This window comes from Apodemus sylvaticus, chromosome 3 (assembly GCF_947179515.1).
Source record: "Apodemus sylvaticus chromosome 3, mApoSyl1.1, whole genome shotgun sequence".
Classification (NCBI taxonomy): domain Eukaryota; kingdom Metazoa; phylum Chordata; class Mammalia; order Rodentia; family Muridae; genus Apodemus; species Apodemus sylvaticus.
Window position 1 is genome coordinate 163,067,496 of NC_067474.1, and position 27,990 is coordinate 163,095,485.

Sequence of the window (27,990 nt, forward strand, 5' to 3'; positions counted from 1 at the left end):
TGGTTTGAACAACATTTAATAGAACTCTCATCTCTGCCCCTGTCTCCAGAGGCATCGGGACAGGGTGACCCAGTACAGTGTGGACACATGCCCCTCCCCCAAGCAGGGTCAGTAGAGAACCAAGCATTGTCACATATGCCTTTCCTGCCCCTCTGGGAGGATTTCGAGTTACAGTCTCAATAGAGACAACTATTTGCTCGGGTGATAAAAACCTGGAAGAGAGGGCATCATCAGTCCTAGGTTCAGGGGTGGAGACAAGTTGGGGTAGGTGGGTTGACCCAGATCTCGGAGGCAACTGAAACTTGAAACAGAATCCTGGGGGGGGGGGGGGGGCTAGCTCTTCAGAGGTACTCTAGGCAAAGCTTCTGACTCTCCAGCATCCCAGGCAGCTCCATCAGAAGTCTGGCCCCAGAGAAAGTCAGAGGAAGAAAGGGGGCTGGGAACTACAGGAAGATGAACATTATCCCCATCTCCCGAGACTAGTGGAAGCACCACGGGCAGCCCCAGTCTTGGAGGGGGCGCCCCATCTCTGGCCTGCATCCGACTGTTTCAACTGGCGGCTTCAAGAGCAACAGGAGTTCAGGAATCAGAGGTTGAATTGGGTTCCTCGGCCCCCAAGGGCTGCTAGGCAGTGGTTGTCAATGAAGAGATAGGTCGAACAGAGGCAGGCACCGGGCAGTTAGGGGTCGACGAAGGACACGGCAATGTAGCGTGTGCCCTTGGTGGTGGGAAGTCCCTCGTGATAGTGTGTGAGCCGTCCAGGGTGCATGAGGGCCCAGCCTTTCCTTGGGGCTCTCACAGAGCAGTTGTAGCGCAGAAATCGGCAACCTCCGCCCTGGGAGAGAGGAAGCATCCGTGAGTTCTTCCCCAGTCCGCATCCCCTGTCCCTCCAGTCAGCTCCCAGGCCTCTGTTCTATCATGGCCAAGGGGTTCATCAGTGCTGAGGAGCTGGGGATGCCTGAGAAAGCAGTAACTGATGTAGGGCCTGACCTCAGAGTCATGCATCCCCGGGCAAAGGTCACCTCCATCCTTCACCCTTTTCTAAGTTTGTAATTCCCTCTAAACCTCAGGTTCTGCTTCTATAGATAGCTGATGGGGATAAACAAGAGTATACACAGAGAGTTTAGCTACGTGTGGGCCTATAATCCCAGCACTCAAAAAGTGGTGACAGAAGAATTATGAGTTCAAGGCCAGCCTCAGCTTCATACCAAGTTTGTGGCCAACCAGGGCTACATGAGACCTTGTCTGAAAAAGAAACACAACATCTACATATATTCATTCTTACATTTAGCTCAGGACTGCTTGGGGGGGGGTCTCAAAAGGTGGATCTAAGCTAGAGACAGAGCTAATTCCAGGAGAGCCAGGGCTGCATAGGGAAACCCTGTCTCAAAACAACTGTGTTCTGGACACTTAGGTGTGGTCCTAGCCAGCTTTCAATTAGCTATAAACTGTCTGAGTGGTCCCATGGTTGGTTAGCTCCTGTAGCTTTGTTTGGTTTTGAAAACAGAGTCGCAGATAGCTCAGGACGCCCTGGATCTTACTATATAGCCAAACATGACCTTGAACTCGTGATCTTCTGGACTCTTTCTCTTAAGTGCTGAGATGGCAGGTATGTACCACCATGCCTGGTTTATATAGTACCACAGTGAACCCAAGATTGGTGACCATCTCTCAATACATTTTTTTTTAATCACATACAGGTGTGGATGGAGGCCCAAGCTAGGTCACTCACTGGGCCTACACAGAGGCCGAGCTGAGGCCCTCAGAATGGCTTTCCTTGGCCTCAATGCCTTCTTGGTTTCCCTAGTGCTTTCTTCCAGCCACAAGTTTGTGCCCCAGACCAAGGCTAACAGTCTCCACATTCCCAAATAAACTTTCTTCCTTCTCATGACGAGAGTCCCCAAGCCCCTCACCAGTGCTGTATTTATTGGGGTTTCTGATAAGCCGTGACCTGAGTCCGCCTCACGTGTTCTTACAACTCACACAAAGACAGAAGGAAACAGAGGTGAAGAAACCTGTTACAGGACACAGGGCTCCTGAGGAAGAAGGAGGGATGCAGAAACACTGCCCTGACCTTCTGGAGTCTGTGCCGTGGTTCCTGTGAAGACACTTCCATCTGCCAGGCTGTGCCTTGATCCACTCTTCCAGGAAGCCCTCCCCGAATACCTAGCACCATCTCCCTCTGAGCCCTCGGACTCTTGGTCATAACTACCAGGTTTTGCTCACTGGAGCCTGGCTCCTCCCTCACCCTGCCTCCAAGGCCTGAGGCCCTCACTCACCTCATAATCTTCCCCAACCCTGTTCAGGGCTATGTTGACGGTGAAGGTAGAGGCGTCATGGTGGGGCATCAAGGAAGGCTGCTCATCAGGCTTATAGCGGACGACGAAGGCTAGATCAAACTGGGCCTGTGACAGGGCAGGGGATGGGGTAGAAAGCCTACATCAGTCAAGAGAGGCATGAAGAGCCAGGAAAAGGCAGAGTGCACTGAGAGGTTCCATCTAATCTGCACTGATGTTCACCCCAGAGGATGGGGCTACTTATCTTCTCCGGTGCCTGGAACAGCAGCTGGCACAGAAGAGTCTCAGGAAGAATGTGCAGAGGGAGGAAGGGGCAAGGGGAGTGGGGTAGGAAGAGAGAGGAAGGAAAGGAGGGCAGAGAGGGAACAGGAAGGAGACCAACTCTGTTTTCCCTCTCTGGGCCACTCTGTATACTGCTGATTCCCTGAGAATAGGCCCGGGTGCACCAGAGAAGGTGTGTTCTTCTAGAGGGCCAGGTTCCATTTCCAGCATCCACGGGACGGCTCGTGATGCTCACAGACTCTAAGTCTAGTCCCAGAGAACCTGACCACCTCTGTGTCCTCCACAGACACTGTCTGCCCGTGGTGAACAGTCCTACATGCAGGCAAAACACTCACACACATAAAATTAAAAAGGACAGCGTAGTGGTTTGAAGATGAGTAGCCCAGGGAGTGGCAGTGTTTGGAGGTATGGCCTTGTTGGAGTGGGTGTGGCCTTGCTGGAGTGGGTGTGGCCTTGCTGGAGGAAGTGGATCACTGAGGGTGTGGGCTTTAAGACCCTTGTCTTCCTAGAAAGCAGTCTTCTCCCAATGGCTTTCATATGAAGATGTACAATTATTAGCACCTCCTGCACCATGCCCACCTGGACGCTGCCATGTTCCTACCTTGACGATAATGGGATGAACCTCTGAACCTGTAAACCAGTCCCAATTAAATGTTGCCCTCCTAAGAGTTGCGTTGGTCATGGTGTCCGTTTACAGCAGTAAAACCCTAACTAAAACAGGCAGACATGCCTGTGAGGCAGGAGACTTGCTTTAAGTTCGAGGCCAGCTTGGTCTACATAGCAAGTTCTAGCCAAGCTTGGGCTATACAGAAAGACCCTGTCTCAAAACACCAAAGGGGGTGGGGTGGAGAAGACGGGGGGGGGGGGGGGGGGGGGGGAGGCTGTAGCTCAGTTGATGAAGTGCTTGCATGCAGACATGGAGACAGACTTGTAAACCAGTAGGACAGGAGGGGAATTCAACGGGCTTGCAGCCAGCTGAGTGGCTTCTTGGGTGGACTAGTGGGATGATAAAGGCGAGGTTGAAAGATACGGAGAGCAAGGCTGGAGAGATGGCTCAGTGGTGGAGAGAACATGGTGCTCTTACAGAAGATCCAGGATCAGTTAACCACCCACACGGTAGCTCACAGCTATCTGTAACTCCAGTTCCAGAGGATCCCACACCTTCTTTTGGCCCCCTCAAACACCCATATCTAAGCACACACAGCTACAGATAATTAAAAATAAATTTTAAGGGCTGGAGAGATGGCTCAGCGGGTAAGAGTGACAACGGCTCTTCCGAAGGTCCTGACTTCAAGTCCCAGCAACCACATGGTGGCTCACAACCATCCGTAATGAGATCTGACGCCCTCTTCTGGTGTGTCTGAAGACAGCTACAGTGTACTTAAATATAATAAATCTTAAAAAATATAAATAAATCTTAAAAAATATAAATAAATCTTAAAAAAATTTAAAAAGCAAAACAAGCAATAAATTTACAAACAAATAAACAAAAGCATAGAACACTTAACCAGAAGGTACATGCTTATGTAAGCTGAAGCCGGAGAGTCTAACGTCCTGGGCCTGCCTGGGCTACAAAGTGAGTTCAAGGTCAGCTGGAGCAAGTTAGTGAGACCGAGTCTCAAAATAAAAAAGAAAACCGGGAAGCCAATATTTAGGCTTGGTGGTTCACACCTGTAACCCCAGCTCTCGGGAGGCCAAACAGGGAGGATCACCCCAAGTTCAAGGCCAGACTGCTCTGTATAGAGACTCTGTCTCAAAAGACCTATTTCTGGTTTTTTAAAAAACAAAAAACAAAACAGCAACAAAATTAAGAGAGCTAGGGATGTAATTCTGTGGTAACATGACTGTCTAGACATGTGAGGCCCTATATGCAATTCCCAGTACAGACAGACAGACAGACAGACAAAGGAAAGATTCACAAGAGGCACAGTCGGAGCCTAGGACAGCATGCTAGATCCATGGGTGCTTCTCAAGGCCCTACCCAGCGGCTCTGTGTATACACACACACACACACACACACACATACACTCCCCCTCACACCTCACTTAATGGGGTGGAGATATTAGTCTTCCTTGGAGACCAAACCATCCAGCCTCTCCCTAAAGCTGTAACTGTGCCCGCCACCCCCCATTCGCCGCCCCGCCTCCAGGCAAACCCACCCTGGTGTAGTAGCCAGGGTACAGCTTCTCTGTCATGGGGGCGATGTATTCCACCAGGAACTTGTGCCACTCCCGCTCGAAGGTGATCTGATTCATGTGGATGTCAATAGTGGGCACATTTTCATAGCCACCCTGGATGCGGTTGTCCTGGAAGTGTCGACAGAAAGAGAATCTAAGATGGCGCCCAGACTCCCACGCCCTGACACCCTGGCTCTGACCCATTCCTTCCCCATGACTTTGGTACAGGATAAGACATTATATGACAAAGGGCATTGCAGACATCCTAATCCATTGGCTTTGGGTTAATCAACAGAGAGGTTATCCTGGGTGGTCAGATCTATCAGGCGAGCCCTTTAACCGAGAATCTTGAGCAGGCAGGTCATGGCTCTGTTCTCTAGCTTCAGGGAACGGACTTGCTCCAACAATAACATCAGGAGCTGATAATGAGTCCTCAATCCACAGACACACACCACCCGCCCCCCCCCCCCCCGCCCCAAACTGCAGCTTTATGAGATCCCAAGCAGAGGACCCAGGAAAGGCCTGGATGCTGACCCTCAGAAACTAGGAGACATTGCATGGGTGCTTCGGGGGTTTTGTCTTTGGTGCTGAGAACTGAGCTAAGGGTCTTGTGACACTCAGCGGGTGTCCTGTGTCTGTGTCTGTGACACTGTGTCCTGTGTCCTGTGTCTGTGACACTCAGCGGGTGTCCTGCCACTGAGCTACGTGGTATTTTAAGTCCCTTAAAAATGGCATAGATACAGGAGTTGCCATTCACTGAGGTCCTGTAGACCACGACTGTCCCTGTCACTAAAGCAGAGATCTTCCCAGAAATAAATAGGTTGGGCAGGTAACACGCTCAGTTAGTCTGGCTGTAGGGTCAGAGTTCAGTCAGTCAGAGGCACAGAGATCTAGAAACGTGCACATCTTTAAGGGCGATGCCAAAAGTCCCCAGGTCACGAGCAGGCATAGAGTCTGGACAACCTTCACCACGCCACTTGCAACAGACGTCTGATGAACGTGGACCTGGTACCCAACCCCCTTTGGACCACGTTGGCTCATTTCCCCCCATTTTCAAATGCTCGCTCTGGGGTAGGGAGCTCAAACATTGTCAACAGACAAGCCAGGAAATAAAAACTCTGAACCTCACTTTAAGGGAGCGCAAAGCCACACTACTGGCAGCGTCCACTTGGGAACCACCACACCCTCTTTCTAAACCTTGCCTGCCTGCACCCTGAAAATAAAGAATCCTGGGCAGACTGGCTAGGTAACCAGGAGAAGAACCTAGAAGAGCAGTCTCCTGCAGCCTCCCAGGCGTCTGAGGCCTCACCTTATTATCCCCCAGGGACCACTGACCATAGTGTTCCATCTCCTCCACCAGCTCATCACAGGCCGCCTCCGTGAAGATGGGGAACCAGTAGACATCCGGGCAAGGCTGGGAAGAGTGAGGACTCCATCATGAGGGTCCAGCATGTCCTCCTAAAAATTCGGGAACCCCTGTGGGGCTCCTCATGAGTCTCCCCCACCCCCAGCCCACTCCCTGATCCTCGGGGAACTCTCGAGTGTCCCAGAGGAGTCAAGGGCTCAGTGGATGCTGTCAGATTGATTGAGGGGTTGAAGAAAGACAGAGATCAGACAGACTTCCCAGCCAAGGTTACGGCTGCTGCTACCAGCATAGCCTGCGACGTGCACCTTGGGCAGAGACTAATGGTGTGAGGGAGAAGAGAGAGCCCCATCCCTCACTCTTGGCTCAGAGGTTCTGCCTGGAGACAATCCTTCTGCCTCCATCTCCATCTGTCCTGGCTGGTTTTGTGTCAACTTGACACAGGCTGAAGTTATCACAGAGAAAGGAGCCCCCCTTGAGGAAATGCCTCCATGAGATCCAGCTGTGGGACATTTTCTCGGTTGGTGATCAAGGGGGGAGGACCCCTAGTGGGTGGTGCCATCCCTGGGCTGGTAGTCCTGGGTTCTATAAGAAAACAAGCTGAGCAAGCCATGGGAAGCAAGCCAGTAAGGAACATCCCTCCATGGCCTCTGCATCAGCTCTTGCTTCCTGACCTGTGTGAGTTCCAGTCCTGACTTCCTTTGGTGATGAACAGCAATGTGGAAGTGTAAGCTGAATAAACCCTTTCCTCCCCAACTTGCTTCTTGGTCATGATGTTTGTGCAGGAATACAAACCCTCACTAAGACACCATCTGAGTTCTGGGATTACAGGCTTACACCACCATGCCCAGCAGGTCTGTTCTTCTTGTCAAAGTAGCTACAGACCTCAGCTGGAAAGTGCTGCCAGGAGAGGGGCCAATCCACCCCAGGTACTGCCAGAGCAGGCAGAAAGACAGACAGACAGACAGACTCCTCCCCACCCCTGCCCCCTATACTGAATTTCCACCCTCATGTACTCCCACATCATGTGTGGGTTATGAAGCCCCTACCGTCTCCACCAGCTTCCCCGCCAGGGCCTTGGTGTAATTCTCGTGGATATACTTCTCTTTCCAATCCTGTAGGGAACACAACACGGAATGGGGTTCCCAGGCCTGCCCCAGGTCAGCTGCGTTCACCTCAAGTATAACAGCATCGGTGGCCCCCGAAGAGTCTCAGCCTTCGGGCTCCTAACAGGAGCAGGTATGACCTCATCAGAGGCAAACTACATGTGCCTGCAGGCTGTGGGAGTGTTGTCGGGATACATGGGATCTCACATGTGCACTTATGTGTACATGTGTGTATCTGTATCTATGTACAGGCATGTAAAGATGCCCATGTCAGCTCACATCCCATCATTTGTGTATACAGTCACACACTGTCACAACTGCTGCATCTTCTGCGCAATGCACCACCCTCAGGGGTGAGTCAAGTCAGGGAAGACCCATTTTAGATCCAAAATAAGGGTGGCCCTAAGGTTCCTCTAAGAAAGGGAACAAAATACTCACAGGAGCAATAAGGGAGACAATGTGTGGAGCAGGGGCTGAAATAAAGGCCACCCAGAGACTGCCCTACCTGGGGATTCATCCTATAAACAGTCAACAATCTCCGACACTACTAAGGACAACAAGAAGTGTATACCAAAAGGGGCATGCAATGGTTGTCTCCAGAGGGGCCCTGCCAGAGACTTACAAATACAGAGGCAGATGCTAGCAACCAACTATTGGATTGGGCATGGGGTCCCCAATGGAGGAGCTGGAGGATGGTCCAGAAGAGCTGAAGGGGTTTACAGCCCCATGGGAAGAACAATGATTTCAGCCACCTGAGACTCCCAGGGACGAAACCATCAACCAAGGGGCACACATGGTTTCAGCCAAAAATGAGGCAGAGGAAGACCTTGTTGGGTATCAGTGGGAGGAATGGTCCTTGGTCAGGTAAAGGCTCAACAGAGGCCCCAACAAAGGGAAACTGAGGGGGGGGGAGGTGGGAGTGTGTCAGGTGGAGGGGCATATACATGAAGGCAGGGGGAGGGAGGAGGGGTTGGGGGTCTTTGGGGAGGGGGGAAACTGGGAAAAGTTTTACCATAGCAATGTAAATGAAGATGATATTCAATTAAAAAAAAGGGGGCTCCATTATGTCATAGCTCCCTGCTCCACTAGGTGGCGACATGTCCCTCTATACTAGAACAGAGCGGGAGACAGGTCCTGCAGTCTTGCAGTCTCCCGGTTGACAAGACCAGCCAACTGCAGTCTCTTTGACTTATAGCCCAGGTCCAACCACGCAGCTCTTACCTCAGGGTTGCTGAACACCTCCCAGAGATCATTATGTAGGTGGGTGGTCTGGTAGTTATCCAGGGACAGCAGGTGGCCAAAGGTATGTCGGTTCGTCAGGAACATGAATACCTCCTATGGAGAGTTGATGCATAGATAGAAAAGCTTCCTAACCCTGCACACCCCGGGTGTGTGTGTGGGGGAGGGGGGGATTCAGTGCAGTTCCCCACAGCTAGATTCAACCAGATTAAAGATCTGTGAGTACAGTGTGGGTTCCCCACACCCAGCACAGCCCTACCCTGGGGATGCGATCAGAGAAGGCTTCCTGGAGGACTGAGGCTAAGAGAAAAGGACTCTCTCCCCCTTCCTCCCTTTTTTTCTTGTTTGCCACGCTGGGTATTGAACCTAGAACCTCAAACCTGTAGGGCAAGAATGCTCCCAAGGGATGTGATCCTGACATGCATGGTGTTACATTAAAACAAATGCACCAAGACTGGCGAGGGGATAAAAGCCTAACAGTCCAAGTGCGATCCCTGGGACCCAAGTCAAAGCAAAAAGAGAAAACCAACTCCATGAAGTTTCCTTATCTCCACATGCATGCTGATACATGCAGCACACTGCCCCTCTCTCATCTCATACACACACACACACACACACACACACAAACACACAGGCAGATAGACATACACACAGAGACACAGACAGACACGCAGGCAGGAGACACAGACACACAGACAGACACACAGACACACACACAGAGACACAGACGGAGACAGACACAGGCAGATAAGACACACACATTGACACACACATACACAGACACACACACAGGCAAACACACAGACAGACAGACAGACATGCAGGCAGACAGACACAGACACACAGGCAGATAGACATACACAGACAGACAGACACACACACATACAGACAGATAGATACCCACACAGACACACATAGACACACACACACACAAAAACAAAAACAAAACAAAACAAAAAAACAAGAGCTCTGAGGTGAGACATGAAGACACACAAAGTCTCTTGGACATAACTGCCAGACTACACTGAGGCAGGAAGTTCGATTTTCTTTAGGCTCTATCAAAATAATAAACAAGCCAGGTGTGGTGGCACACACCTGTGATCCCAGAATCTGGGAAACTGAGGCAGGAAGACCAGCCTCACCCTAGAGCCCTCAGAAGCTCCTCCCTACACCGACAAGATGGCCCAGCGTGCAGGTCAAGGCTGGAGGGCCACACCCCTGGCACAAGTACATGCCACCGCCCCCGACTCCCAAAGCCCCACTGACCTGCTGTCGAACATTGGCGCAGAAACTCATGTCGGAATCCAGCTTGCTGTGGTGGAAAAGGTCTACGTTCTGCAGCTCGGCCCGCAGAGCACTGCCCTTGATCAGGTAGACGTTTGAGATGTAAGGCACGTTCCAGACGCCACTGAGGGAGAGAGTGAAGATGACAGGGTCACAGGCTCGCTGAGGGCTCAAAGCCTGGGAGCCCGGAGCTGGGAAGAAAGGGCTGTATCAAGATTATAAATAAACTGGGTGTGCTGGCACGCATCTCTAATCCCAGGACCCCAGAGGCTGAGGCAGGAGGATCAAGAGTTGAGCCTATTGAACCTGAGGCCATAATCAGTGTTTGGGGGGGTGGGGTATTCATTTGAGGGTGCTAATCTCAAATGCTTTATTTTATTTTATTTTATTTTATTTTTGGATTTGGTTTTTTCGAGACAGGGTTTCTCTGTGTAGCCTTGGCTGTCCTGGAACTTACTCTGTAGACCAGGCTGGCCTCGAACTCAGAAATACACCTGCCTCTTCCTCCCAGAGTGCTGGGATTAAAGGCATGCGCCACCACCGCCCAGCTTCAAATGATTTTTATATGTTTTTATTTTGTGTACATACATGTGGCTGGGCATGTATGAGTAACAGGACATGGGTGGAGATCAGAGGACAACTTTTAGGGTCTGGTTCCCTCCTGCCACCGTATGGGTCTCAGAGAAGGTGCTCACTCAGCCATCTGGCTGGATCTAATCGGACTTTCTCATTTGTTTCGGTGCTGGGGACCAAACACGGGGCCTTGCAAATCCCGTTCTACTACCGAGTTAAATCCTAAACTCAACAGTGCTGGTCTCCCCCTCCCGTCCCGGGCACGGGAGCCCAAGACACCTTTCAGGAATTCTTCCGTGTGTCTGACTCTAGTCCTCTTTGCTTGAGGTTCAGCGCAACCAGAACAGTAATGCAGGGGAGAGGTACCACAATCCCAGAAGAGGTGAAGGCTACGGGTACTCACACACGGCGGCCCTGCACAATGTCCACGTAGTCCTCCGAGCGCGCGTAGTACCCGTCTGCACTCAGAGCCCCCCAGAAGTTGGACCAGAGCCTCCCATGGCGAGTCAGGAGCGGCGCAATGACGTTCCTGAGTAGGGGACAGGTGCAGACGAGATTGAGGATGGGGAAGAGAAGGAGCCCCACAACCAGTGATCTGCATACGGGATCTCTAGGGTAGAGTAGGCCTGGCTCATCGGAAACCTCATCCCCCATCCCACGTGGGGGACAGACAGGCTGGCTCAGGAGGCCACCCATAGTCTTACTTGTTTTGTTCAATCAGGAGCCAGAGGCTGTTGGGCTCAGTCAGGGCCACATCGGCATCCACACTGAAGTAGTAGGTACACGTCGGGTCCTGACGGCACAGGTCTCTGTGAGAGGGAAAAGGGTGAAGGGGAGAGGAAGGGAGAGGCGGGGGTCCCAGAGCTTCCTCAGAAGATACCATGTACTGGTCACAGCTTGGCTTTATGATGTACCGTGGGAAAGAGCCTTAGGACTCACGGGCACCCAGGAGCAGGCTGGGACCTCAAAGGTGCCCCGCCCAACTCTGCCGGGTGTCTGAGCTCTCGGATGAAAGACTTGGCAATGGCAAAGGCTTCATGTGAGGGAAGCACCAGATGGGGTTCAACAATACCAGTCTCAAGAGCAAGCGGACAGCTAGCAGCGATGGAAACTGGGGTACCCAGCAGGGCAGAGCACTTCCTTGGTATGGATGAGGTCCTGGGCGTATTTCTAGTACCCCACATTTAAAACAAAGAAAGAAGCATGCCGCTGGGTATGATAGCACACCTGTAAGTAACAGCACTTGGGACAGGAGAATCTGACGTTTAACGGCAACTTTGGGTACGCAGTGAGTTCTAGATCAGACTGGGCTACATGAGACCCTGCCTCAAAATGCCAGAAACCTTCCTTAAAAGATCCCTTTTAAGCCAGGCAGTGGTGGTGCACGCCTTTGGTCCCAGCACTTAGGAAGCAGAGGCAGGTGGATTTCTGAGTTCAAGGCCAGTCTGGTCTACAGAGTGAGTTCCAGGTCAACCAGGGCTACACAAAAAAAACCCTGTTTTGAAAAACAAAAACAAACAAACAAATAAAAAAAAGATCCCTTTTGTTCAACTAGTCCAGGGCCCAGAAAGCAATGGCCCCTGGACTGAGGCTTCCCACTGCCAAGTTCGTTCCGCCCAGAATGGTTTTTTGGTTCCTAAATGACTAGGAGAGGCGGGGGAAAAAAAAGATGAAATCAAAAGAAAATTACACCTTCCTTTGAGGAAGTCAAATTTCAGTGTCCCTAAATAAAATCTTTCTGGAACTCGATCTCACTGGTTCATTATACAGTGGCCATCTTTCTGCTACTCGGGCAGACAGCTTAGCAGGGGGCACGAAGCATCCGCTGAGCTGGCCCAGCAGAGCTGATTACCATCCAGTACTGGGCAGGAAGTTTGAAGGAAGTCAGCTGGTGACAGAGGAAGTTTCGGCTTTTTGTTTTGTTTTGTTTTTTGTTTCGTTTTTTAAAAAGCACGTAGCCCCAGCTTTAGAACTGAAGATGGCCTTGAACTCCTGACCCTCCTGCCTGAGATTTCAGATGTGTGCTACCATGGCCAGTTTACGTGATGCTTCAGACCAAACAGAATGGCTCCATTGTCACCACGCATGCTAGGCAATCATTCTACCAACTCGAGCTACGTCCCTAAACCTAGACCACTGGATTCTTACGTCTTCATCTATGTTTTATTTATTCGTTAGTTATTATTAGCATGTGAGCTCACCACGGCATGCCTGTGAAGGTCAGAGGACAACTTTATGAGGTCCGACCTATCCTCCCACTGCCAGGAGGGTCGGGCTCGGGAGGTAAACACGTTTTCACCAAGTCACCTTATGTCTAATAATAAAACAAACAGTGGGAGATTGTTCTCTGTCAGCCCTGATCTACCTCGTGCCCTCTAGCCTTCCTTCTCTCTCTCCAATTTGCTCCTAAACCCACATGACACTGTCTGGGAGCCCCCCGAGGTGGCTGGACAGAGGCTACTCGTTTCACAGAAGAGGGCCCTGAAACCCAGTCAGAGTCAGGACTATACTGGAGACCACAAAGCCTTGTGTATTCCCAGCCCAGTCCATCCGCCCAGCGCCACGAACAAACGAGGAGAAGCCGTGACTGACTCACGCGCCCATGTTCCTGGCGTCTGCGTTGGCCACGCGCACCTCAGGACCCACTAGCTTCACAGACTGGTATTCACTGCCATGCTCCGCCAGGAACCGCTCTACCTGCAGCTTGTGGTGCTGCTCCTAGGGTAAGGAGGAGGGGCAGATGGAGGTGCAGAACACACACACACACACACACACCGTCACTTGCCAGAGAATGCTGTCTCTGACACACTCCTGCCGTCTGCATCCATGCCAGGGCGCCCTTCTCTGGCCATCCCGTCATGCTCACCTACCCTGGCTAAGCCCCGCCTCATGGGCGTCTTCACAGCTCTGTCATCAGGACAGCCCCTCCTCCCAAAGACCCCACATCTAGAAACTCGGATGGTCTTTGGGGTGTCATGTTAACCAGCATACCAGGGGATCTGGATGCATATATGACAGTCTGCACCTGGGGCCCCTGTCCCGGTTACATGGAGAGAATAGAATTTTTAGGCCCAAACCTAAGCAGGGATGTCCAATCTATTGACACTGTGGTATCAACGGCATCACCATCCACCCATGCTATCCCGCGTGTCCCACCGCCTTTCTGTCTGCAGGGGCTTGATGTACATTGGAAATGAATGTGGGTAAATGGGGCAGGGAGCCAAGCTGAGTGGGAGACTGTGGGTCCCTGGTGTGGGGCATCTAGTTACAGCTGGAAGATGCACAGGGGAGACACAGACAAGGCATCTGAACAGAGCTTAGAGAGGACCAAGGGCCACATAGACTAAATAAGACGTGGCTAGTCAAAGACACATCAAAACAGAGGAGAGACAAGGCTTTAACCCAACCAGAACAGTGCTGAGCCACCAGGCCTGCTCCCCCACAGAGCTCAGGGCTCGGGATTGTACCCAAGTCCCCTGAAGCTGCAAAAGCAATGGTAACCCAACTTGACCATCATCAAATCAAACCCGGAAGCACTAAGGAGACAGGACGCAAAACTGACAACAGTCAAGGTGTGGTGGCTTGAATGAGATCGGCCCCCCCACCCCCCTACCTGCCCACCCCCCTACCCCTACCCTCACCCCCGTGTAGGCTCATGTGTTTGAATAGCTGGTTCCTGGTTGGTAGAACTGTTTGGGAAGGATTAGGAGGCGTGGCCCTGCTGGAGGGGGCGTGTTACGGTTGCGGGAGGGGTGGGGAGGGGCAGGCTTTGAGATGTCCAAAGCTTTCCACAGTCCCTCCTAGTCTCTCACTCGTGGCTTTACATGTGAGCTCTCGGCAATTCCATGCCTCTGCTCCACAATCACAGACACCAACCCTCTGGAATTACAAGCCCAGTGAATTTATAATTTATTTTGTAAGCTGCCTTGGTCATGGTGTTTTGTCACAGCAACAAGGAGGTAACTAAGAGCCAAGGTTACCCACTACACGCTATCTGTGAATGAACGGCAACCTTTCCCCCACTTTACTATTATGGGTAAAACCTAGGGGCTCAGGACTGGAGAGACTTGACTATTCATCCGTTAAGAGTCCTTGCTGAGCCGGGAGCGGTGGGGCACACCTTTAGTCCCAGCACTCGGGAGGCAGAGGCAGGCGGATCTGTCTCTGAGTACGAGGCCAGCCTGGTCTACAGAGCAAGTTCCTGGACAGCCAGGGCTACACTGAAAAACCCTGCCTCAGAAGAAAAAAAAACTATGAATGAATAAATAAATAAATGAATGAATAAATGCTGCTCTCCCAGAAGACCTGCACCCACGTCAGTCAGATGGCTCACAACCACCTGCAACTCCAGCTTCAGGGAGTCCAACACATGGGTACCTGTTCTCACGTGTACATGCACACACACATACACATAAATTTAAAAATCAAAATATTTAGAACTCACGGCCCCCACACCCTAGGCAAGTATACTATAACTAAGCTACCTAGCCCCTTTATAAAACTTTTTTGTTAATGGGAGAGGGCTCACTGCACAGCCCAGGGCTGGCTTTGAACTTACGAACCTCACATCTCCGCCCTCTCTGTAGCTAGCCAGCTCCTCCCGATCCCCTTACTCTACCATGCACTTCACTTAACTTGTTAATGCTCATAGCCATTCTATGTGGGTACCACAGTTCTGACCTCAATTCAACTAGTGAGAAGACAGAAGGAGACAGTTAAAGGTTGATGCCCCGGGTCTCACAACCAAGGAAAGCCATCTTGCCGGGTGGCAACCCCGGTCCGCCTGACCTAGTCAGCCCACTGATTTAGGGACACGGCCCACTGCCTGCTTCCGCTTGGCCCAGACTCCCCGAGATCCTCAGAGAGGTCTCAGGCCAGCTCACAAGGCTGGGCCCTCGGGCTGAGTCCCGCAGGGCAGTCTCCACTCACGTGGTTGTGAATGAAGAGCCTCATCTGTTTCCGGGGGTATCGTAGGCGCAGCAGCCGCAGGAAGAACAGGGATAGAAATGGTGTGGGCTGCTCAATGAACACCCCGACCAGGACAGTGGGGAGAGCTTCATCCTGCAGAGGGAAGGACAAGAATGGAACAAGAGTCAAGCAGGGTCTAGTCACTGCCACCGAGCCCCTACCACAGCCCCAGGAAACCTGAGGTACAGGCACATGGCCTTGGGAGGCTAGAGACCCGGGGCACAGAGGGAAGCGGGCCATGCAGGCATTGGGCTGGCAGGACACACAGTGAGGCCTGTTTAAGAAAGGGCACAACCGAGGCGGGTGGTGGTGGCGCACACCTGTAATCCTAGCACTTGGGAGGCACAAGCAGGAGGATTTCTGAGTTCGAGGCCAGCCTGGTCTACAGAGTAAGTTCCAGGACAGCCAGGGATACACAGAGAAACCCTGTCTTGAAAAAACAAAAAACAAAAAACAAAAAAACAAAAAAAAAAAAAAAAAGAAAGAAAGGCACAACCAGATCCCAGGCTCCTCCCTAGGCCAACAGACAGCATGACACCAGATCCTGGTTGATGTTGTGTTCCAACTGAGGCCAAAAAAGATGACAAGGGCTCACAGCACAGGAGGCGGCTACAGGGACATATTTAAGGGCTACGGAGAAGTGGACTTGGCCACCAGGAGGAAGGCCGGACTTAGGTGACCCCATAACAGACAGACAATCTTCACCTCTCACCAAAGCACCACGCTCCTCAAGATCACCTCGTCCTGTCCTCTCCTCCATCCCATGGGACCGCCCTCCACTGCCCCCTCAGCTCCTGCAGGGCCTCACCCCAATGCCCTTGAGGCTTCGCAGGCCCTCGTCGCACACGGTGCAGCCCGTCTCGAAGGTCCAGAATCGAGGGATGTAGTTGCCCAGGTAGTTCAGCTGCAGCTGTTGGGAGTCGGGCGCAAGGTTGGAGAGGAGCCAAGCCGGCTACACAGCCCACTGCCAAAAATCCCCTCTTCCTGCCTGCCATCTTTCACTGTCTGGGGTGGGGGAGGAACGGTCCGTCCTGCAGAAGGAGCTGGGGCTTACAAAAACCCAGATTCCTAGATACCTGCCCTCACAGGAGTCCAGGCAGCAGAGCTGGGAGAAGCCAAGATCTGCATTTTTCTTTTTCTTCTGTTTTACTTTGTGGGGGAAGCAGGGGTCATAACCTCAACCAGTCCAGGCTGGCCTTGAACTCACCCTGTAGCTAAAGATGACTTTAAATTCCTGATCCTAGTCCAGGGATTATCAGTATGCACTACCGTGCCTGGTTTATGCAGTCCCTAGGAATCGAACCCAGAGCCGCAGGCATGCTAGGCAAGCAGTTACCCCTGAGTTACTCCCCAGCCTCAGATCTATCTGCATGTCTGCCCTTGGCTCTCTTCCACTCCTCCCCACAGGATTCTAAAGCTGGTGTCTGGCAAACAGACTATGAGCCACAAACCAGTCCTCTGGGACCATGGAGCTGCTGTCCCCTGCCACTATCTGCCCCCCAGCCCCTTCCACTATGCCACGAGCACAGCAACTCTCTATGTGTGACAGATTGGTCCCTGGTGCAGGCATCTGATACATGGTCACTAGATGAATAAATGACTGGTGTATCACGACAGCACAAGATGATTCTGGAATCTCTCTCGACGTCTAGGTGGAACAGTGGCCTTTTTGGGTGGGTTCTGTGGTCCTGACCACCACCATAGAGAAACAGGACACCAGGCCAAGCTTCTATCAGAGGACCCCAAACAGTGTCACTGCCCCCAGGGTGCAGTCACAGTAGAAGAATTGGGACTCTGGCTTCTTCCCACACTCCCCACCCCCTGCCCCCAAGGCTGGGCCCCTCCGTACCTTGGTGGGCCCGTTGCCATGGACGACCACTGGGAGGGTGTCATAGGCCAGATTCCGTGCTCTCACGTGGCCCATTTCAAACTTGAGTACGACTTCATCTGGGGGGGTCAGACAGCACAGTGGCAGAGAGACCGAGACCAGGAGCTCATAGGCCTCTCAGCTCTGCCAAAGTCGCTTCACCCTCTAAGCCTCAGTTTCCCCATTTGTAAACTCCTTCTTTTTGTTTTTAAAGATTTAGTTCTGTTCTTTTTTTTTAGTGTGTGCGTGTCCATAGTGTATGTGCACATAAATGTGTGTGTATGTGTGTGTGTGTGTGTGTGTCTGTGCACATATATGCAGGTGCCCAAGGACGCCAGAGGCATCCCCTGGAGCCATGAGCTACCTGACATGGGTGCTGGGAACCAAACTCCCATCTTCTGGAAGAGTCTCTAACCACTGAGCTGTCCTTCCAGCCAGGCGTCTTTAAAAATATTTAGCCAGGCATGCCTTTAACCCTAGTAGGCCGAGGCAGGCAGATATCTGAGTTCAAGGCCTGTTTGGCCTACAGAACATGTTCCAAAACAGGACTACATAGAAAAACTCCATCACAGAAATTAAAATTGAAATCTCGTTCATCTCTTTAGTGTCTGTGGGTTGTATATATGTGGGGGTAAGAGAACACCTCACCAAGATTCTCTCTTTCAGCCATGGGGCTCAAAGTCAGGTCTTCAAGGTTTGGTAAAAAGCACCTTTAACCACTGAGCCACCTTCCCAGCCCTGAAATCCCTTCTGGGGATAATGTGTGGCCAGCAAGTACTTGACACAACAGAACAGAAGGAGCACAGAGGCCACAGTGACCCCAGTCCTTAGTGTGGTGACTCATTAGAGCCGGAAGTGGGAGGGGGAGGAGCAGGAAAGACTGGAACATCCCAGCTGCAGACACAAGGGGCCTCCCTGAATGCGGTGTGTATGACAATCAGGAAGATCTGTAGCAAGGTCGTCACCAGCTCTGGGCCCAGAGGAAAAGGGGTCACTTGTACTGAGAGGACATGCCAGGCAAGGCCAGGTGCCTGTCATGGATATTACTGCCTCCTCGTAAGTAAACAGCTGCCCTTCTCCCACCTTTGGAGAGACGCAACTTTGTCCTGAAAACATCTGGAGGGTCTCTGGCGACCCGGGTAGGAAGTTGACAACAGCCTGGCACAGTGACCGAGGAGGAGCCACTTGGTTTTCCTTCTGACAGAAATCTCAAACCTTCTGCCTCAGCTCCCCTCCCCCCTCAGGTCCCACCCCTCACCCCCTCTGAGACCACACCCCCTCTTCCCCTCTCTGACCCCACGCCCCTCCCCTCTAAGACACCGCCTCCACTTCTCCTCTCTGGCCCCACCCCTCCTCCCCTCTGAGACACCACCCCTCTCCTCTCTGGCCCCACCCCTCCTGCACTCTGAGACTCCGCCCCCTCTTCTCCTCTCTGGCCCCACCCCTCCCTTTTCAGAGCCCACCGAGTCCCTTTTTCCTTTCCGGCCCCACCCACTCACAGTTCTACTGCTCACCCAAGGCTCCGTCCAGGTTCTGGAAGATTCGGCAGCGATGGTCCAGACTGATGTTGATTTGCTCCTGCAAGAGGGAGGGCCTGGGCTGCAGCAGGGACAGGCCCCAGCCAAGGCCAGGTCCCCAGCACACCCAGCATGGGGAGCCTGCCCCCCCCACCAGCCACATCCTGGCTCTATTCAGAGAGAACAGGGGAGTCTCAAGACACAGGAACCTAAGGAAGCAACCTGCTCACCCATAAGGATGCTAGCCAGCCACATGACAGCACACGCTGAGTATAATGTCACCACCATGTGGCAGTGTCAGGCCCAGGTTCCTATGTACACATATGAATCTGATCTTCACAACATCCTGTGAGAGATGCTAACAGTACTGTTTTCATTCCTTAATTCACTAACTCCTGGGCTGGAGAGACAACTCAGCGGTTAAGAGCGCTGGTTGCTCTTCCAGAGGTCCTGAGTTCAATCCCCAGCACCCACATGATGGCTCACAACCATTTCTGATGAGATCCGATGCCCTTTTGGGGCATTTAAATACATTTTGTATTTAAAAAAGAAAATACACTAACTTCTGATTTCAGAGGCAGGATCTTAGAAAGCATGAAGGATGGTTGGGTCATGATCTCAGCCTCAGTCTCCCACATGCTAGGATTACAGATACACCATCAGGCCTGGCTTTTCAAGTTTTATTAATTTTTATATGCATGAGTGTTTTGCCTGCATGTATGTAAATGAGTTAGGCACATGTACCCAAAAGTTGGCATCAGATCCCCCTGGAACGGGCAATACAACTGTGAGCCATCGTGTGGCTGCAGGGGAGAGCTGGGAGCCCCGTGCAACAGCACCAGGCGCTCTTCATCGCTAAGCTAATTCCTTAGTCCATTTACTGTAAACGGCCACATTGTTTTAAAGTCCCCAAGTCTGTGGCAGTTTGTTACAGAAGTCCAAATGGACTGAGACGCCACCAACCCATCGGCTCAGATCCCGGAGGGCTGTCCCCAGCGCCAGGATTCCCCAGACCCCTCTCCCCAGACCACCCACCACCGCCTCTCACCCTCTTCTCCGGGTTCAAGAAGATCTTGGTATAGAAGAGCTGGTCACTGTCACTGTCCTGGCCTTCCCACTCAGCCACCAGTTTGCTGAGGCTGGGGGCATAGCCAATGAAACCTGGGGAGGGAGTGGGGATGGAGAGAGACGCTTAGCTTCTGGCCTCTGAGCCGGCTTCCCCCATTGCCTGCCGCCTCCCACTGCCTTACCCATAAGCTCTTCCGACTAAGGGGAGGCAGGAGGCAAGCTAGCCAGGCAAGGCCCCCAGACCAGCATTCCCAAGACCAACGGGGCCTGCCAAGCTGTACCCACTTAGCCCTAGGCCCCTAGAAAGCAGATTTGGAAGGATCCTTGGATCCCCCTTTATAGGATGATCTGAGCAACTTGCATCAGAGAAGGAGAATGAAAAAAAAATGTCACACAGTGCTCCAGGGTCTGAGCCCTGGCATGAAGAGAAAGGCCCAGAGGGGCTCCTGGGAGAAGGGAGGGGATGCACAGGCACCACTGCCCTCCCCCACCCGCCCCCACATCCCCGACTATGTTGGGTCTCTGAGGCAGGGTGAGGCCCATGGGACTGAACAGAGCTGAGGGCCAGGCCCAGCGCCAAGAGAGAAAGAAGCCCAGGAGGGCGGGTGTAGGCGTGAAAAGGAGATACAGGGGGTTTTCATTGTTTTTGAGAAAGGGTCTCGAGTAGCTCTGGCTGGCTTCACTCTTATCCGTCAGTCAAGGATGACCTTATGAACTCCTGCCACCACATCTCCAATTCTGGGATGGCAGTGTGGCATCGCACCGCCTATGTAGGGCTGGCCATGGAACCCAAAAAAAACCAAAAGAACAACAACAAAAAAAAAATAAGGCTTACGAGATTAGGTTTTAGTTGTTGCCCAGAGATTTAAGTTACCATTGTTTCTGAACTAAGTTTGTGTTGTGTTTTCCTACACACAGTGGCGCATCTGGGTTCAAGACAGAAAGGTATGGCGGCAAAGTTTGGATTACCAGATGTGTCCCACAAAGGCCATGGAGGATTTGAAGCGTGGGTTCCCAATGGGAACCTAGTGAATTGGCGGGAGAGATTGTGGAGTTCAGAGTCAGTCTCCATGAGATTAAAATCAAGTTGGCCATTGCCAGTCAGTGCAGGGCCGGCCAGGCTGTCGGGGCAGAGAGTTGGAGGCACACGCACAGGAACAAGCCAGTTCTACTTTTTCGGGTTTTTGTTTGTTTGTTTGTTTGTTTGTTTGAGACAGGGTTTCTCTGTGTAGCCCTGGCTGTCCTGGAACTCACTCTGTAGACCAGGCTGGCCTCGAACTCAGAAAACCACCTGCCTCTGCCTCCCAAGTGCTGGGATTAAAGGCGTGCGCCACCACCGCCCGGCCAGTTCTATTTTTTAATATTTTACTCAACCATATGCCCACTGAGCAATTTCATTAGTCCAGTCTTTTGAAGCAAGGTCTCAGGTAGCCCCCTAGTCACTGGGCTCTAGAGTTCTTTGGGAAGCAGAAGTAATGTGGAAGGTGAAAGTGTCAGGGGTGACTCAGTTTCTCCAGCACAGCAAGATGGCTCTTCAACAGAGTAAGGACTTCCCCCCCCACACACACACACCCCACCCCCCCCACCCCACCCCACCCCCGCCCCATCCCAGAGGCTCTCTTTGAGACAGTATGCCTTTGAAACCCATGACCCACAGTGACCTCAGGCACTGGATGCTACACCCTGCACGCAACCCCTTACCTCCAGAGCCCAGGAACCGCTTGCCATCGGGGACTGTGGGGTACTTGGCCTCCAGCCTCCGGTCGGGGTAGATAAGCTCCTCTGCGGAGAAGACCACCCGACTCTTGGCCTGCTGGAACTTCTTTAGGAGTTCCCGGGGTCCCGAGGCAAACACCACGTCATAGCTGTGGCCAGATCAGGAAGAAGAAGAAGAAGCACCTCCAGAGAGAGCATTCACAGGAGGCCACGGGGATGGGACCCCCTCACATTCTACGCCAGCCACCATCTGGGAGACAGATCTGCACACCACCACACCCTGCAGTCCGCCCCATTTCCATGTCGTATTAAAACTGGCTCATCCGCCATTTTCGGCAGCTCACGCCTCACCAAGCGGAGCACCGGCCTACATCAGAGAGACATACTCTGGGGTCTCCTGACCCTTAGGTAATCTTAAGCAAGGAGCCTCCTGATGGCTAGGAAAGGTCTCATTTGGGGTCTCGCCCCCGACACCACTCTGCACGCCCAGGACAGACCCGATTCCCTGCACACTCACCTGTCAACAAAGAGAACAACCAGGTCTTCCTTGTCCGCGTGCTTTTCCAGCGCCTTCTTCAGCAGCCGAACCTTCTGTCCTCCGCCTGCTGCTGCTGGTCCTCCATCCACGCTCCAGTCCTCCCCAAGGCCCAGTGACTACAGAGAGAGGCACCCAGCTTTTGGGAGAGAAATAATTCTTCTGCCCAGCTTGGGCCATGGACATCTTGGCTTCCTTTTAACTCAACGCAGGAAAACCATGCTGGGTGATGCCATGGTGGTCATGTGACCTTGCAGAACCAATCCCTACATCCCAGTCCTCCTTCAGCCCCTCCCATAGCTAGAGCTTTGAGCATATAACCCAAACAAGGCCTATCAGAGTCTTCCCTGGGACTGCTGTCAAAATTAAGGCGAGGCTGTCAGGATTGGCTGAGGCTGAAAAGGTTGTGGTGTAGGAGTCTGGGACTGGAGTCACCTTACCAAAACGGAGAGAGCCTGTTTCTGGAGATGGGAAAATAAAGCCCTTTGACACTTGGGACCCTGGATCTAGATAAACCTGCAGTAACACCCCGTTCCATCCCAAACCGTGGCAGCCGCTGCACTCTCTTCCTGGGTTCATACCCAGCTCGGTACAGGCCACAGCGAGGCTGGTTACATCTCTGTCCCCGTGCCCAACACTCAGAACCGTTCACTGAGGCGAAGGCTGACTTCCGGCAGGCAGGCCCCACCAACTGTTCAAAGATGACACAAAGCCCATGCCTGGCAGACAAGCAGTGCGCACACTCCAGAGCACATGTTTAGACCACATCCGCTGCAAGATGCCCCAGGGGATTGTGGGAATGCAGGTTCCCGGGTGCTGCCGTCTCCACTAGCCTTCCCAGCGGGGCCTGGGCATGCTGCCATCCGGGTACCACTCCGGATCTCTCCAGCCTCCACTCTCCCTCTCGCTCACCTAGAATCTGCTCACTCTCCGCCCTTCATCCTAACTCAAGCTCACTCTTCAGCCTCTGGGAAGCCTCCTCTTGATCTGTCCCAAGAGCCCTAACAGTGGGAAGGAGCTGTCCCAGCCCCCGGACTCCCCATACACACACATCTACACACCCCACACCCTGCCTCTGCCTTACCCAGGAAGCCCTCACCTGGATCTTGTAGTTGAAGAACTGAGCTGAACGCTTGAAGCGGCGGAAGCCCTCGGTCTCTTTTGTGGCCACAGTGAGGACCAAAAGGTTGTCTGTGGACAGAGGAGGGCATGGTGAGGGGAATGAGGGTCACGAGCCCCAAACGGTGGCCTTCATCACAGCACTACAGCCAAGGGCTCGGGCTAGGCCACGGACCATCTAGTGGATTAAGGAGAAAACAGAAGTGTGGCCCTTGTTTCCCAATTTCCCCACTAGGTCCTTGTGTGTAGGAACTGACAAACATGCCAGGCAGCAATGGGAATATAGGGGTGCACCCTGCCTTGTAAAACGAAGTCTCTGGCTTTAGAGGGTACAGGCATCACATGGGGGTGGACGGGAGGATGCCAGGAGCACTGACCATGGGAGGATCTCTCTGGCCAGTTCTGGGCATTCGCCTGGGGATGGCAAGCACAGAATTCAGAGGCCGCTTACTCTTGACGCACGCGCCAAGGGTGGACATACTGTCTGGTGCTCCCCAAACCTGCATGGCTGACTCTCCCAGAGCCATGTTTCCAGTTCAGACTGCCTGGGGTGGGAACCAGCTTGGAATCCCCCCACCCCCATCCGTCCATGACTGTGACTGGAGTAGCTAGGACCACCTTTCCTCCCTCTCCCTTTCTCTCATTTTGAAAAGGGTTCTCATGTGACCCAGACCCATATCCAGCTCAACAGGTATCAAAGGTGTACTTGAATCTGTCTCTCGGTCCTCCCGCCTCCACTCCCACATGCTGAGATTCCCAGCATCCACTGCCATACTCAACATGTCTGACTTTGTTACGACCTTCTTAACAAGGGACCTCTCTGCAGGGTGACTTCACCTCTGCAACACAACGTGCTAGAAGCAACTGCCAAGACAGCGTCTGCGGGACCCCCCCCCCAACAGCCCCTCTAGACCCTACTGTGAGGCCGTGAGCCCTGAGAAGGGAGGGTGGGTGGGCACTGACCTGCCAGCTCAGATCCTAGCACTGCGTCACACAAACTGTGTGACTGGGGACAAGCCCCCGGAACTCAGTTTTTCCCTTATGCAGTAAGGACAGTAAAGTGCCTGCCCTTCAGGGCTGCTAGACACTTGGCACCCCATGAGAGAAATCAGGGGGGCTGACTGGTGAGGGGGATGCCTTGCTCAGTATCCATGGCTCTGTATGGCTAGAGGGGAGACTCATTTTATGGTTTGTGTATCATTTTTCTTTTTCTTTTTTAAAAGATTTATTATATGAGTACACTGTAGCTGTCTTCGGACACTCCAGAAGAGGGCGTCAGATCTCGTTTCTCATGGCTGTGAGCCACCATGGGGTTGCTGGGATTTGAACTCAGGACCTCAAGAAGAGCAGTCAGTGCTCTTAATCGCTGAGCCATCTCTCCAGCCCGTGTATGATTTTTTTTCCTTCAGCCCGGGTCTTGCTGATGGCTTCTGTCTTTGCAAAAGTCCCAGGACCAGGCATAACAGTGCTCCTCTCCTTCCTCGCTATCAACCCCTGTGATTCCCACTCAGACATTTGCCCTTAGAGGCAGGGGGACAGGCCCACTATCCAGTGGCTGGTGTGGCGCCCCTGAATCCAGGGCTTCCGTTTACCTACATGAACAGAACACCTCCCACTCAAAACCAAAACAAGCAAAGAATAACAACAAGAACAACAACAACAACAACGATCCAGCCACGCCAGCAGCAGGCAGGCAAGGCCTCCCCTTCCCCTACCTCTGGACATCAGGAGTTCGAGCTTACAGAACAAAGGAGACCAGGGCTTGCAAGCTGCTTAGGCAGGAAGCTGTTCCTGTAGCAAGGGACCAGTGCCAGAGGGCGAGGCAGGACCTGGCAGGACCTGGCAGGACCCAGTAGGGTGGGTTCAGGGGCTTGGGCAGGAGCAGAGGATGCTATAAACAGCTGTGGAGAAGCACCATCCCCACTTGGCCCCAGGGGTCCAGAGAAGGCAGTTACATCTCACATGAGGGGAAGGGCGGCCACAGCCAACTCTCGCCTGAAAACGTAAGTGTTCCTGCAGGTGGGGAGAACCAATCCAGTCACCAGTTCTGAAGCCCTTGTGCCAAAAGGGGGTTAGGAAGAGTATCATAGGCCAGCATGTACCTTGGCTGTCCAGGAGTTCACTCTGTAGACCAGGCTGGCCTCTGTAGACCGGACTCACTGAGATCTCCCTGCCTCTGCCTCCCGAGTTCTGGGATCAAAGGTGCGCACCACAACGGCCCGGCCACACCTTCACACCCCTGACCTGTTACAGCACCCAGCATGGTAGAACAGCTGACTGAAGATAGAATCCAGACCACTGGGGCTTCTCCAGTCCCCCACCCCCCGCCCCCAGTGCAGGTACCCTCTCCAGTCCACCATCAAGGCCACCGCTCTGGGCCACCCACGAAGTATCACCAGGAGGTATGGGTTCTATCAGGACACCACCCCCACCCCACCCAACCCCAACCCCCTCGGCCTGTTTTGTCCGTTCAACAGCCGGCAGGGCCACACGGACCTGGCACCCTGAAAGCTCAGTCCTCCCCCTCCTGCTGCCCAAAGTCCAGTAATGATTTCCCCAGATGGGCAAACCGTGACCCCAGTCAGCAGAGATGAAAGAGGCTCCGTGGTGGAGCCAAGTGTTAAGAACAGTTGGCTCAGCGAGGAATTTGGCCTTCCCGTGCCTCAGTTTCCTGAACTCCACCACAGGAAGTACAGATAAAGGAGCCCTCTTTCAGAGACTACTGTGAAGACCCAATGAGTATCTGAAGTACCGAACTCAGTGTCTGTCAGGTGATGCCTCCAGTCTCGGCACAGAGGGGTGCCCTTCCGAGAGGAGGAGCTGAGGACCTTCAGGCACCGCCTCTCACCTGCCACTACTGGGTAAAGATGGGGGATCATGTCCTCAGCAGTGGGGAGCATCTCTGACACCCCCACCCTGGGCTTCCTAGAGGGCAGCTGAGGAGGCTCTTGTAACTGGGATGGTCGGCAGTATCCGAGCACGTGTTATCGGAAGCAGGAGAAAGTGAGATGAGAAGAGGCGGCTACTACTGGGCTCCAGGCTCCCGCCACTGGGTGGACCAGGCCTGCCTTTACATACATTACCAACCCCGTGGTCAGATTTATCACAGTCTCTTCTCTGTCTTTCTCTGATGCTAGATTAGACCTTACAGAAAAAACTAGCTGATCTGAGCCTGGAGAGAAAACGCCCAGAGCCTTGACTGTAATGGGACTCAGGGACTGGTCTCATCTGAGGAATCTCTTGTGATCTCTAGAAAGGAGGTATTGCCACCCTGTGTTTGGGTCTAGAATACCAAGCTTCTCAAAAACTGTGCATCACCAGCGTAGAAGGCGTGACCCTGTGTATAACTTAGCACAGATGTAGCAAGCTTGCCAAAACCTGCGGTTCCCAGCACATGGGTTTCAAAGCCAGGTTCTTTTCCTTTCTTTTCCTTTCTTTTCCTTTCTTTTCCTTCCCTTCCCTTCCCCTTCCTTCCTTCCTTCCTTCCTTCCTTCCTTCCTTCCTTCCTTCCTTCCTTCCTTCCTTTCCTTTCCTTTCCTTTTTGGTTAGGGTCTCACGTAGCCTAGACTGACCTGATCCCTTTGTGTAGTTGTGGATGACCTTAGACTTCTGATAATCCTGCTTCAACCTCCCTGGGTTACAAACATGCACAACCATGTTCAGTGTATGCAGTGCTGGGGATCAAACCCCGGGCTGCATGCAACCTAGGCAAGCGCTCTTACCAACAGGGCTCACCCACCGGGAGCCCTCCACATTCCTACCACCCACCAGGTTCAGGCCAGCTCCCAGGTCTCCAGCAGGATGGGCAGAGGGAACAGGATGTCCTGGAGAATGTGGCTGGTTTGGTTTTGCTTGTCTGGGTGGTCCACAGTCTGTCCTCCGAGGAGGGGAAGTCTCAGACAGCAATATTGGGGGTGGTGTAGACCAGCAAGGGCTGGGAGGACAGGTTAGTGGGAGGTCAGGAAGGATAGTGGGGCACTCGGGATAGTGGGACACAGTTAGGAATCCAGTAGCCCTTGGAGAAATAGAATGAGCGCTTGGCTGGGAGGCCAACTGACCTGGGACCAACCACTCCCCGCTGCATTCCCACCTACCTCCTTCACTCCAAATCCCCTTACCCTAAAGATAACAAGAACTCATAGCTGAGCTCAGGAGATGGAGAGGGAGATGAAGCCATTTTCCAATGCCCACAAGCTATGTGCACTTGGGGAAATCGATCCACTCTGGAGCCTCAGTTTGTGACGCTGGAAAATGGGGTTAGCATAAGGAAACATTTCCAGCAAATGTGTTTAACGGGTGCTTAACTAGTGAGGCCAGGCTGCAACAGGTCACGTACGATAAACAGGAGTCTTGCTCCTTATTATGGGAATTGTGATCATGGACTCCTCTGAGCGCCAAATGAGGAGTGTAGGGGGCGCGCGAGTGGGGAGTGTCCTTCGGCTGTCCCCTCCTCTGCCCGCCGCACAAACCTAGAAATCCCGACCCCATGAGAGGAAGTGATCTATCGGAGTCACCCGCGGGCAAGTGGACAGATGACCAACCCAGCTCCCCCGCCCTTCCAGCCCAGGTCGCCTGGACACCCAGGTCCTCGGCGAAGATGGCCAGGCACAGCTCCGTCGCCACGTCCTCACCCTCTAGCTTGGCGTCGTCCTTCGCCTGGACCAGAAGAAGCCAGGCCAACGGGGCCAGGAGCAGCAGGGACCGCATAGCCGAGTCTCGGGAACGACCCGCCGGCACCGAGACACAAGCTGAACTGGAAACTTCGCGACCGGGCCCGGCGGGCGCTGCCACGCACTGGGCCCGCCCCGGGGGCGGTGCCGCGCGCTCCTCCGCCCGCCTCGGGGAAGGGTTTTTCTGCTAAGGCTTGCCTGTCCTCCAG

The 27,990-nt window shown here is 53.0% G+C and overlaps 1 protein-coding gene across 1 annotated transcript; it reads right to left on the reverse strand.

Annotated features, from left to right (window-relative positions):
- Nucleotides 1–27,906, reverse strand: Plod1 (procollagen-lysine,2-oxoglutarate 5-dioxygenase 1). Its single transcript, XM_052178128.1, has 19 exons — nucleotides 27,743–27,906; nucleotides 23,092–23,183; nucleotides 21,975–22,111; nucleotides 21,443–21,606; nucleotides 19,722–19,834; nucleotides 18,671–18,734; nucleotides 17,139–17,236; nucleotides 16,098–16,199; nucleotides 15,251–15,382; nucleotides 12,918–13,039; nucleotides 11,026–11,130; nucleotides 10,725–10,850; nucleotides 9,731–9,872; nucleotides 8,447–8,560; nucleotides 7,169–7,234; nucleotides 6,066–6,170; nucleotides 4,739–4,885; nucleotides 2,280–2,405; nucleotides 1–835 (listed from the first exon to the last, which is right to left on the reverse strand). Exons 1-19 carry the CDS (start codon nucleotides 27,816–27,818, stop codon nucleotides 680–682), a joined length of 2,187 nt encoding a protein of 728 aa, XP_052034088.1. The 5' UTR covers nucleotides 27,819–27,906; the 3' UTR covers nucleotides 1–679.
- Between the last annotated feature and the right edge of the window lie 84 nt (nucleotides 27,907–27,990).

What these genes read in the sequence shown, in the direction of transcription:
- Plod1 (XM_052178128.1), bottom strand. Translation starts at nt 27,818, where the DNA reads ATGCGGTCCCTGCTGCTCCTGGCCCCGTTGGCCTGGCTTCTTCTGGTC. An exon ending in GAACCTGGACGGAGCCTTGG is followed by an intron (nt 17,237 to 18,670) that starts GTGAGCAGTAGA and finishes TGACCCCCCCAG; the next exon opens with ATGAAGTCGTACTCAAGTTT. An exon ending in AGGTGTTCAGCAACCCTGAG is followed by an intron (nt 7,235 to 8,446) that starts GTAAGAGCTGCG and finishes TGTTCCCTACAG; the next exon opens with GATTGGAAAGAGAAGTATAT.